Source organism: Ruditapes philippinarum, unplaced genomic scaffold (assembly GCF_026571515.1).
Source record: "Ruditapes philippinarum isolate M1 unplaced genomic scaffold, ASM2657151v2 ctg287_1_1_1_1, whole genome shotgun sequence".
Lineage (NCBI taxonomy): Eukaryota > Metazoa > Mollusca > Bivalvia > Venerida > Veneridae > Ruditapes > Ruditapes philippinarum.
In genome coordinates, this window is record NW_026856730.1 from 210,588 (window position 1) to 222,830 (window position 12,243).

At 30.6% G+C, this 12,243-nt stretch overlaps 1 protein-coding gene across 1 annotated transcript in view; it reads left to right on the forward strand.

The window, feature by feature from the left end:
• Nucleotides 1-1,015: 1,015 nt before the first annotated feature.
• The window catches only part of LOC132747502 (cGMP-inhibited 3',5'-cyclic phosphodiesterase 3A-like), a gene marked incomplete at its 3' end in the record, with an annotated part of 138,968 nt that continues 127,740 nt past the window's right edge, over nt 1,016-12,243 (forward strand). The window contains exon 1 of the mRNA XM_060736902.1: nt 1,016-1,928. Within this exon, the coding sequence (XP_060592885.1) occupies nt 1,071-1,928 (858 nt within the window). The remainder of the gene's footprint in view (nt 1,929-12,243) is intronic.

Genomic DNA, 12,243 nt, shown 5'->3' on the forward strand with positions numbered 1-12,243 from the left:
AATGATTTAGCCATACTTTAGCCATCAGTTTTCGTAGTTATTTTCAAAGATAATAATAATAAGGTATTAAAAGAATATAATACACATACAACTTACGACTATGATAAGTCACTGTTAAGAAATTTTTAAGTTCAGGAGCCCAAGATTTAAAGTCATCCAGGGATTCAGTTTTATGTTACAAAACAGATTGATCAACACTATTTTAGATGATTTATAATAAAGAACTTAGATACTCTACATGTGTATCTTAATTACTAATATAAATCCGTGTGTGTATATATATATAGTATGAAATATTGCTTTTTGTAATAATAAAGTTTCTAATAGATCATTATAAAATACTTCTACTTCTACATCATACTGCTTTAAAATCGTTTAAGATCACGCTTAGCAGGTATACATTGTATACATTAAAGATACAAGGGAATCCGGGAACCAGTCCTTAGCTCTTATTGAATATACCCCTTGGTTCTTTTACATGCCCAGTGTATAGCACTGATACATGCGAGGATTACCTGGATTTCTTACCAGTACACCTCTAGGTAGGTGGGAAACACTGAAAGTGTCTCTGAAAAATCCCAGGATCGAACCCAGGACCTAAGGAGTGATAATCAGTTGTTTAACCAACTGAGCTATCGCGCCACCTATACGTACGATACGTACGTAATAATTCCAGGGGCATTTCATAAAATTTCGCAAATCAGAAAAAATGCGCTTCTTTATCGTTATTTTCTTATTGTTTAGCAAGAGGCGTTACTCTGAGTTGAAGTTTATTGAAAATACATAGCGAGTTAATCACCTTCGAATTCTTTAAAGGTGAAATAAGTTATTTTTTAAACTGCAAATCTTATTCAATTTGTATTTAAACTTTTTATGCACACATTTAAAGTTGATACGAATGCTGTCTGCACGCTGTCACTGGTTCAATGTTTACATTTTGCCACGTGCGTTTGTTTACTTCCGCGTTACGGCGGAGATTCCCACTAGAGGGCGCATTTCAATACACAAATCGATAATTTCCCAAGATTCTAAGTGTGTACTCGCCTGTCAGTTAGTTGTGTGTGTGGTGAATGTGGAGTGAGGGGAAAAGGACTAAAATGGCCCTCCAAAGAAATTCTTTATCTCGTAGAGGGTCAAAGAACGACTCTTCCAAAGACGAAGAAGAAATTGATAATAACGGTTATATACAAGTGTTAGTAAAACCATTAGAAAGGGGTAATTTGTGCAGTTTGCTCGCTAATTGGATAGGTTTAGATGATTCCAATGTGTCAGAAAATGTTGGTGTCTTCTACGGAATGGCTTTTCTTGGACTTAGTTTCGTTATATACCAGTTGTGTGACATGGGGCTGTTTTTTCAGCGTCTGTGCTCAGTATTTGTACCCATGTTTACAGTAATTTGTGCATTCTACTGGGTAGCACTATACCTCAGAAAGTCATGGAGTACCACTAGTGTTTATCTTTTATTTTGTGCATGCTTTGTTGGAGAGACTTTCGCTCAGCTGACCTTTGGACAGTGGCGGTACGAGCCAGACACTGACCAAGATGGCGGTTACCTCAGCCGTCCTGCGATATTATTTATTGTTCTACTATCAGTTTGTACAGCGAGCATATTTTCTTCATTAGAGACTACAAACAGCGCAATTGTGATTTCTTTAGTTAGTTTTTCGCGTTTTTTAATGTGTTCCTCCGTGGGTATTATTCCATTTGGATTAAGACCATACGTAGCATATATTTGCGGCTTAGGAGGGTATATTGTCTCAAAATATATGGAAATGGTTCTAAAACCTCCTATTAATAACTTCATGACGCACGACGGGAAAATACCAGTTATTAAGCGCCGCCGTTCCAGTTCATCAACTGCCCATGCGTTTTCTGCACATAGATCTACCAGACGAACATCATTACCAGCATTAATACCAAAGAATCAGGTTTGTTTGTTATGGTTTTTACATAATGTACATGAATTAAACACTAAAAAAACGCATTGATTTGAAAAAAAGAACATAGCATAAAAGATAAATCAAAATAAAAGTAATTGTACAGAAGTCAGTACATATTAAAAAAAACTCAAACATCCTGGGCTTCAAATTCACAATTAGTGTCTTGGAGTTCATAGAGTATGCATTATTGTTAGGTATTTATTGCAGTATATTATTCTAAATACAAAGTACTGGAAAAAAAAAAAATGTGCAACTTTAACTACAGTTGAGTAAGAACTGTACATATTGCCAGTTAATTTGTTGGTCCTCTAAAATCTTGCTAAAAATTACCAGATTAAACCATTCTTGCAAAATTTTATCCAAAAGAGATTAATTATACATTTAATTATAATTATCATATCAGTAAAACGTTAGATCACTGATTAGTGATACTCAGAATATGCTGACCCTTGAATATTTGCATTTGATCCTTAAAAATTTTGTGTGGCGGATCATTGAACCTTGAGATTCAGAGTCTACCGCACACCCTGTATATGTTTATATTCAATTTAAGAAAATTTCAAGCAAGTTTTGCCAGTTGCATTTTTTTTTCACTCCAAAAAAGTAATTAAATGAATCCTGGTAAACTACTTAAACATTGAAATCTGTAAAGTAGATTATTCTTCAAAATCCAGGAGATAAAAAATTGAGAAAAAAAAAAAGAAGAGAAAATATCATAAAATATCATGAAATATTTTATATGTTTGTTTTTCTACCATATATTTAATGAGATACAATGTACATGTATGTACGGTTATCTGATTGAACATCAAGTTAGTTCATTTGCATATATGGAGGTTTAAGCTTTTAATGTGGAAGTCTGTTTATGCAGTGATTTTTTTTTTTGCACCATGGAGTGATTTCCGCACCATTAAGTAATTGAGAAAATGTAAATGAGGCCCTGTGACCGTAACATATCAACTTATAAAGGGAAAATATTATTATAAATCTTGTAATATACACTATTGTGTCAGTGAAATAAATGAAATATATATTAGTAAATATTTCAGTATGTTTCAATTAAATGTTAAACTAACAAAAATGTAAAGGATCATGATTATTATTGTAGTGTAAATTTTTAATTTTAAGATATATTATTCAAATATTTATTTGCAGTTTTAGAATATTACAGTTTTTAAAGTTATAAATAATTGTACAAGGCAGTTTTTTTTAGCCTATTAAAATTTCTCAAATTTCATAAAATGCTCCTTTTGTTCCTACTTGAAACCACCGGGCCTTTCTTAAAATTGCTTGAAGGGCCATGTTACAGCTGACACTATTTACATATATATGTGACTTAGGATATGCATGCAGCTAGGATCCCTTTATTATCTGCCTTAATATACTGTAATATTGAAGGCCAAGCTTCCAGTCTGCCAACCCCAAGTTGTCCAAGATGTCCTTCTGCTTGGCTTTATAAATTGGCTGTCAGTTAACTTAAAGAGCTTGTGTTGACAGACCTACTGTATTTTGATAACTTTTAAACTAAAAGGCATGATCCAGTTCTGCCCGATTTATTAATTTTGACAAACAGGATCCAATTCTGTCTGCCTTGATAACTTTGAAAGCCAGGTTCTAGTTCTGTTCTAAGGTTAAAATGATTATAAATATCTTATATTGTAACATCTTAAATATTTAATTAGATAGGTACATGAAATATAACATTGTATTCTGATAATTTCACTCAAAACTTTTGATGGATGTATCACCTTAAGTTAAAAAGCCATAAAGTTACTTAGTTTCTAAGGATGCTTTAATATAGTGTGATGTCAATTTGAGAGGTTTTACTCGAAGAATGCATGTATATAATGAACATATGTTATCCTTTGCATGCCCATGTGTATTGAATTTGAAAAACATTGTAAAGTTTTGTTTAAATGGGAAAAATATGTATAAATCAATGCTTTAATTTTGTTTAAAAATAAGTTATAAAACCAAGGAAAATGGCTATTCCTTTCATCTGCTATTTAAGGTTTGATGGACAGATTATGTATTATTATACAGGATGTCGCATACAAGAGTAAATTTGTGAAATAAGAGATTTCAGTCATTGTTATTCTTTTGTGAATAAAAGCTGAAAATGTCATCTATGGTAATGTCCTAATGAATGCGCTAAGTCATTTCTAAGTCTGTTTTAATTAGGTTATGTTACATATTGTTGAGTGAAGATGCAAATTACATACATTGTATATTATAATTGTTAGCCTTAGTAATAAGTGGGGATAAGGTCATTGACATATGTACGGTAACAAAGAGGCCCCTTTTTAATGTAGGTTTGAATCTTCAATCCTTTCACTCTCTTTATATTAATTTTCTGAGGACGCTTGCAACCTTTACATTTGTAAGACTATTTAAAGGCAGTGATGGTTCTACCCTGGTGCTTTAATATTTATAGATCGGCTCGATCGAAGGTCTTCCTACACCAGTAATTAACTAATTTTGAGCTTAGATTCGCCATATATATAAACTTCATAATTCATTATAGCTTAAATTAATAAAATAATTGTTAGATTGAAATTTCTGTGTCTTTTACTTTTGGCTTGAAAAAGGAACCATATTTTTAACCCTCTCGAAAAGGTATGGTTTTCTCTCATTATAATTATTTATCAGAATGTCGCAAAAACCCACACACTGAAACAAGAAAGATGTATATAGTGGCATAATAAGGACAGATAATCATATAAAGATTTACTAATTTTACTTTTCTCTGAATTGTCATTAATTACAATCAGATAACCCTCTCAGAGTACCCTTACCCAAACCTGAATGACCAAATACCATTACCTCAAACTCAAAGTCTGAGAAGAGTACTTGTGTCTATGTACATTTATACCACTTTTATTTTATACATGTAATTGAATAATTAATACAAGTTTAAACCCATGATTTCCATGAAGAGTTATTATTTAAGAAATAAATTTATAAGGAACAGTATGGTATAAAAAGTGCGTATCAGTTTTCAAACATATTGTACGTATTCTTTTTTTTATGAACATCCTGTGTATATAATTAAAAGTCATTTTGTAACAATTAATTATTCATTTTTTTTCATACACGCGTGACGAACAAATGTACTTAATCTGGGTCAGAGACTGATCCAATTTATATCCTCCTAAACTGACCTAATCCAAAGATTTTGCTTACATACGTCAGTCAATATACTTTAAGTTTATAATCTTGGTCTGGATAAACTGACGATTCATTAAGTTGTTTTTTACAAATTTTTATTGACATCTCCAAGTGGCATTTTATACAATTTTCAGTGGAAGGACATTGAACTGAGACATTGCAAAAAGGTTTGAAAAACTTTCGGTCAAACTTTACGGTAATTATTCACGGTGTACTGTTTCAGTTCTAAGAATAAGTTATTATATCATTTGCCAGGGCCTGGCAGCCAGCTTAGTTTACAGTTCACAGCTATATATAGGTCAGTTTTATAGTTTACCAGGAGCAGTCAAAAATTTAATATGATTTTTTATTAAAACATACAATTAAAGGTCAGTTTAATTAAAAAAGTTCAACTAAGAGTCTCCCAATCTGCCAAGACCAAATACATGTACATGTATCGTCCTGCTAACCAGAGGCTGTTTTTCCCAGTTTATTATTGTTATGTTTTTTGAGAATTTTTTTTTATATATTAAATTATAAAAACAGGGTGTTCACTAGCCATGAAATCCTGAGGGTCATTTTGACTAAGTTTTACTAACTACAAGTTCAGAGTACAAGGACAAATTCCCATGATTTTAACAAAATTTGACCCTCCAGTTAAAATTCTGAGGGTCAAATTAGGCCTTTTGGAAATTTGAAGGGTCAATTTAGAGTCATTTCAAGGGTCAAACGGACACCCTGTAAAAATATATAAAAGCTAGGATATAAGAAAAATGTCAGGGATGTCAAGGTTGTAAAAAAAGGTTAGAAATTTATAATATTAATAAGAATAGCATAAGTATATATATTACAAATATTATATACAGGACAATCACAGGTCAGACTACATGTACATGTAAAATAATTATGTTTAAATGATCAGTTTAATTATATAGTATGCTTTTAACTGACTTAATCTTCAATTATTGCTGGTGATTTGGTTATATTTCTTTATCAATTATGAAAATAAAATAAATGAAAAGTTGCACCATTGCAAACTTAAAAATAAATTGTAATATCTTCATGGCAATATTTTGACAGTCAAAGTACTGTATTACATTCATTAGTAAATTAAATTTTTTAATTAAGAAACAAAACAATATTATTATTCTAGCTAATAAGTTTCAGCAGAAACAAGGAAAATAATTTTTTAGATAATGAATTATACAATGTACATGCAGTACATAAAATATTAATGTGTCTTAACAGAATTTTGAAAATAAATAAATAAATAGGGAAATTATTTATTATTGATTATTATTGATTGTGAAAAGAAAATACGAATTTTCTTTAATACACACAATATTTTTTTCAGATACATACAACAAATTTTACGATGCCATCAAAGAATTTTTCACAACTTTGACATTTCAAAATTTAATGAATTAGAACTTTTGAATTTATCCTGCTTTGAATTTGGAAAAGTCCATGTAGAGTTAAAGGCATTCAATATTAAAATACAAAATTTAAGTTACCAACAGTATTGGCCCAGTGGTCAGATTCCGTATCATTTGCAGGTTGGCCTGGCTCTCGACTCCACTGGTGGCATAACTGAAGACCAAAATATCACTTTTTGTTCAAGTATGTTTGGGTTAAATTATTTGAATGTATAAATATTATACAAGATTTATGGTCATTTCTATCGAAGGTTTTCATTTTTCCGCATTTTCTGGCTGTATGAAATCATGTGATATTAATATAAAATCGTACATCAATATAAATACTTGTATACATATATATCAAACCCATCTCAGATATTGTATAAAAGCTTGCCCCACAGGCTTGTTTTAATTAATACTTTCCTAAATTCATCTAATGATTATGTATTAGATGACAAGTTGCAGGTGCCAGACCTGTCTCCCTAACAGTAGTGAAAATTAAGGTGCTTGAAAATGATTCGACCTAAATATTATTATAATATTATTATAAAAAAAATAGAATTAGAATTATAAAAAAAAAGAGTGCCGTTGTCGTGCTGTAGCGCAGGTATTTCTCTGGGTAGGAATTAGTTTGGAATATGTCAGGATTTAAAGAGATTTTATTTTAATTGTGTCTATTTTGCTAGCTTGCTAATCATATGAAAGCCGAAAGGACACACAGGACACGCGTTAAGTCTAAGGATTTTCAATACATTGTGTTGTATTGATTAAATTACTGTCATTCTAAATCTCCAATAAATGCTTTGATTTACATCATGAATTATATTATTTAATTATGTATTTTTATTTTTTAATTAACTCGGTACCGTTCGATGTCAAAATAATTATAAAACCAAAAACATTCTTTACCTAATGGTACATGTAGTTATTAGCTTAAATAATATATATAATCTTATATATCTTTATATATATGAATGGAATGAAAGTTAGACAATGTTAAGTGTGTATAATAAAAATATTAAGTATACCATTTGAAAGGAAAATCGCTGACCATGAAAAAGAAAAAAAGTGAAGAAAAAAAAACGCTTTAATTTAGCTTTACCACATAAATGACATTGTAACAAAATGTTAGTGTATATCATATGTCACAAAGATATAAACCGTCTTTTAAGTGTGACAAATTAGTCAGCAAAACAATTAATACAATATAGTTGTTTCAATGTAATTATGGTGGCTAATAATGGGGGAAAAGTATAATTTACAGATTTTTTTGTCCATTGACCTCAACTTGGTTAAGTCCGATCGTTTTTTTTTTTTTGGAAAGGTTATTTTAGGTACAAATTGTTTCTATATATAGGCAGACGTGCCTAATTTTGCTGATATATCTATGAATACAAAATTGACCATGTATTTCATTTCGTTAAAAGCGTTCAATTAATTTCTTGATAGAGTAATAAGAGACTTGGTCAGTTAATTAACTATAAAAGTGTTCTGGAAATAGATTTTGTTGAAATTTTTTATTATGTTACAATGAACATTGGCTGAGCCATCTCCTTAAAAGCTGTTGGTAAGGAGTCAAAGATGCTTTAGTCAACCCCTCCCCCCACCTCCCTGTCCAAAAGCCCACCTAGTGCCTGCCCCTTACTATACATATAAAAACTTTTTTTATACTTTCAAATTGTCATACCAAGTCCCTTTTAGATGCCACAACTTTTAAGAATGGGGAAATTTCCCCCAGTTTTGAATGCCACAACATTTAAGAATGGGAAATATCCCCCAGCTTTGAATGCCACAACATTTAAGAATGGGAAATATCCCCCAGCTTTGAATGCCACAACATTTAAGAATGGGAAATATCCCCTAGCTTTCAATGCCAAAACATTAAAGAATGGGTAATATCCCCCAGCTTTGAATGCCACAACATTTAAGAATGGGAAATATCACCCAGCTTTGAATGCAACAACATTTAAGAATGGGAAATATCCCCCAGCTTTGAATGCCACAACATTTAAGAATGGGAAATATCCCCTAGCTTTGAATGCCAAAACATTAAAGAATGGGTAATATCCCCCAGCTTTGAATGCCACAACATTTAAGAATGGGAAATATCCCCCAGCTTTGAATGCCACAACATTTAAGAATGGGAAATATCCCCCAGCTTTGAATGCCACAACATTTAAGAATGGGAAATATCCCCCAGCTTTGAATGCCACAACATTTAAGAATGGGAAATATCCCCTAGCTTTGAATGCCAAAACATTAAAGAATGGGTAATATCCCCCAGCTTTGAATGCCACAACATTTAAGAATGGGAAATATCCCCCAGCTTTGAATGCAACAACATTTAAGAATGGGAAATATCCCCCAGCTTTGAATGCCACAACATTTAAGAATGGGAAATATCCCCTAGCTTTGAATGCCAAAACATTTAAGAATGGGAAATATCCCCCAATATTGTGGAGCAAATATAAAACCATCACTTTATATTGAATGCCTCAACATTGAAGAATGGGGAAATATCACCCAGCTATTTTAGAGCAAAAATAAAACCATCATGATCATGCAGTTTTTTCATGTATTTGATTTTCATATAAAATCCCCAACAGTTTCCTCAACTCTGCATTTTGTCAAAGTGGTCAGTGATATCAATACTTCTTTAATAAAAATATTTCTTAGTTAATTATTACATCCCCCCCCCCTCCAAAAAAATATATTAAAAAATAATAAAATAAAGAAAAGAGAAGTAAGAGTCTATTAACACCTCATAATTATATTCTATACATTTTGAATTTAATTCTTTAATTATTAAAGTAATAACACTACTAGTTATCTAAGTCTGTCACTTTGATGTTGGCAATTAAAAAAGAACTAATAAAAAAAGACCAAAAAAAACATCTACTGAAGGTCTTTAAAATGAAATAGATTAGACTATCTTGTCTGCCGTGTTTAATTAACTATGAATTATCATGAAAGGCGGTACAATAGGAACAATACTGTTTTGTTTGTCACACTATACTTTACAATGACAGTTTAGATACTATAGTACTTAAAGTATAGAGGTGAGGTAATTGTTTTTTTTATCATAAATGAACTCAAGTTATTAGTTCTTGACTATAAGTTTATATAAGGTTTAACCAGTATATAGTACAATCTTATTGGTCAGAACTGTACAGTCCTACGCATAAACCCTTCCAGCCTGCTGAATCTCAGTAAGGGCTTATCAGCTAGTAAATCACTATTAACTGTGTGAGTTGAGAGTCTTGTCATCATTAATTGGTCCTCTGAATTCTTATCTAATGGCCCTAACGCTGAAGGATCAAATTTCTTTAGATGTAGTTTTTCACAAGATAAACTCACTTTTTTATCCGTGTTTTTTTCTGAATTGGTCTGTGGCCCAATTGAATTGTAAAATTTAGCAATTATTTGTAATCACAAGATAACTGTTAGCTATTAAATGAATTTTATGTTGTTACATATCTTTATAAGTAATAATCATCTTATTAATAAAAATTAATAAAGTTCCATAGTTAAGTGTCACTGTTACTCACGTTACTAAATACAACCACCAACCCCCACACCCCCCTCAACCCCCCAAAAAAACACTGTTTACAGATATATGTTTTTACCGTAAAGTCTTAATTAAATGACCAGGTAAGTGATATTTTCATTATTAGCTAGACTATATTAAGTATATGGAGAGGTGTCCTACTCGCTTCGGTTTCTAAGTCGGCGTCAGCATCCATACTTAAAATGAATGTTTATATGCAGTTACTATTTTACCTGTTTTTTTTTATTTCTTAAGGTATCAATTTCAAACATAATTATATTCATTATCATCATCCACATCATGTGATAAGGTGCAAAATCTTAAACAAGTATTTCCAGAATTATAATCACCTTGAACCTATAATTTTGCTTAAAATAATATTTTTACTCTAACGTCTTTATTTCAAATTAAGGACTTCAAACATGTTTTTCTTATCATCAACTACATCATATGTGACAATGTTTATAACTATAGCACCAATTATTCCAGAATTATCGCATGGACATACATTTTTTTTCTCAAATTTTTTTTTTTTTTTTACTTCTTTATTACTTAAGGTATCTACATCTAACTTCAAATATATGTTCCTTATCATGTCTGACAAGATTCATAACTCTAGCATGAATATTTCTAGAATTATTTCCCCTTGAACTTGATTTTGTTTACAAAAACTGATATTTTTTGCTCTAACTTCTCTATTTATGAAAGAATTCACTTCTAACTTTAAACAATAACATAACAAGCTTCATAACTCTAGCATCAGTATCTTCAGAATTATCCCTTTATACTATTTAATTCAGATTTCAAAAATTTCTATATACCGATACAGAAATATATCTGTATCTTATCATAACTGATTTTGTCACAGTTTGTTTTTCCTTTCCTGTGTCCAGCATTTAAATAGTCCAGCATGCTGTTTGTCCAGTAATGGTTTCCTTAAAATAACTTAAAGGTCATCAAATTTATCTTTCATTTCTGTTCTTTGGCAATTGGTATACTGTATAGTTAAAGTGATTTTGTATTGAAGTTAAAATACTTCTTTGTTTATATTTTTCTACCTTTTTTACATTTCTTTTTTTGTACCAAATTGAATGATAAGCATAAACAATGCTTTGAATCCATTAATATATTACTAAACATTATTTTGCCTCCTCTTAAAAAGGAAAATAATATAAATCACTAAGGCATAATATGCCTTTAATATGAAATTAATTTACCCAAGTATTTTCATTGTGAGTTGTAACTGATTAAAAACTTTTTTAAATGTAATCTAATCTTTTTTGTCTTTAACTCTTATAAAAAAATGTAGCTTATGAAAATCAGTTTTCGTTATTTCTAAAATGTTCTCTATATCCCCCAGCTTTTTACACGATACATTCTTGAAACATGATAGGGTCATAAAACATTCTGGGTGCTGCTATCAGTGATACTGTGACAAGCCATGTAATTATAATTAAATGCTCATCACTGGTCAGAGATAGGAATTTTTGGGGGAAAACTGGAAATCTTGGGTTTATGCGTAGGACTGTGTAATGTGTAATACGTATAATAAGAAAAAAAATACGTAGGCTTAGTTTTTTATAGGTTTACACGCAAGGTAGTGATTGGTCATCTTTTTAATATGACACGATAGATCATAGTTCACCTTTATGACATGGTTAATTTTGTGTCCATACATCATTATTGTATTGATAATATATATATATATTATGATAATTTAGAATTATTTTAACATTTTAAGATGTCGAAAAAATAAACGCTGATGTGGAGTACGTTTATCAAAAAAGTGATTTTGGTATGATAATTTTATTTTAAAACTTCTTATTGATTTAAACAGTATATTTATATAGCACAAGTCTTCTAAATTATAAGAAGATATTAATTTTTTGGTATATTTTTTACAGCTATTTATACATAGTGTTATAACCCTTCAATAGTCCATCCATCTGCAATGTATAAATTTGTAATAATTGTTGATCATGATTACTACATAAAATCTATGTTAATTACACTCGTAGAGTAAATGTACGGTTTTGAATGGACACTTGGCAAAAAATGTAAATAAACTTTAAAAAAGTTTTAAGTGCAGTGGTGAACTATCATGATCAAGGAAAATCTTGGAGACGTAACCCTTGTAGACAGTTTGACAGGGGAAAAAAGCCTGGGTACAATTGGTATGGGTATCACAGTG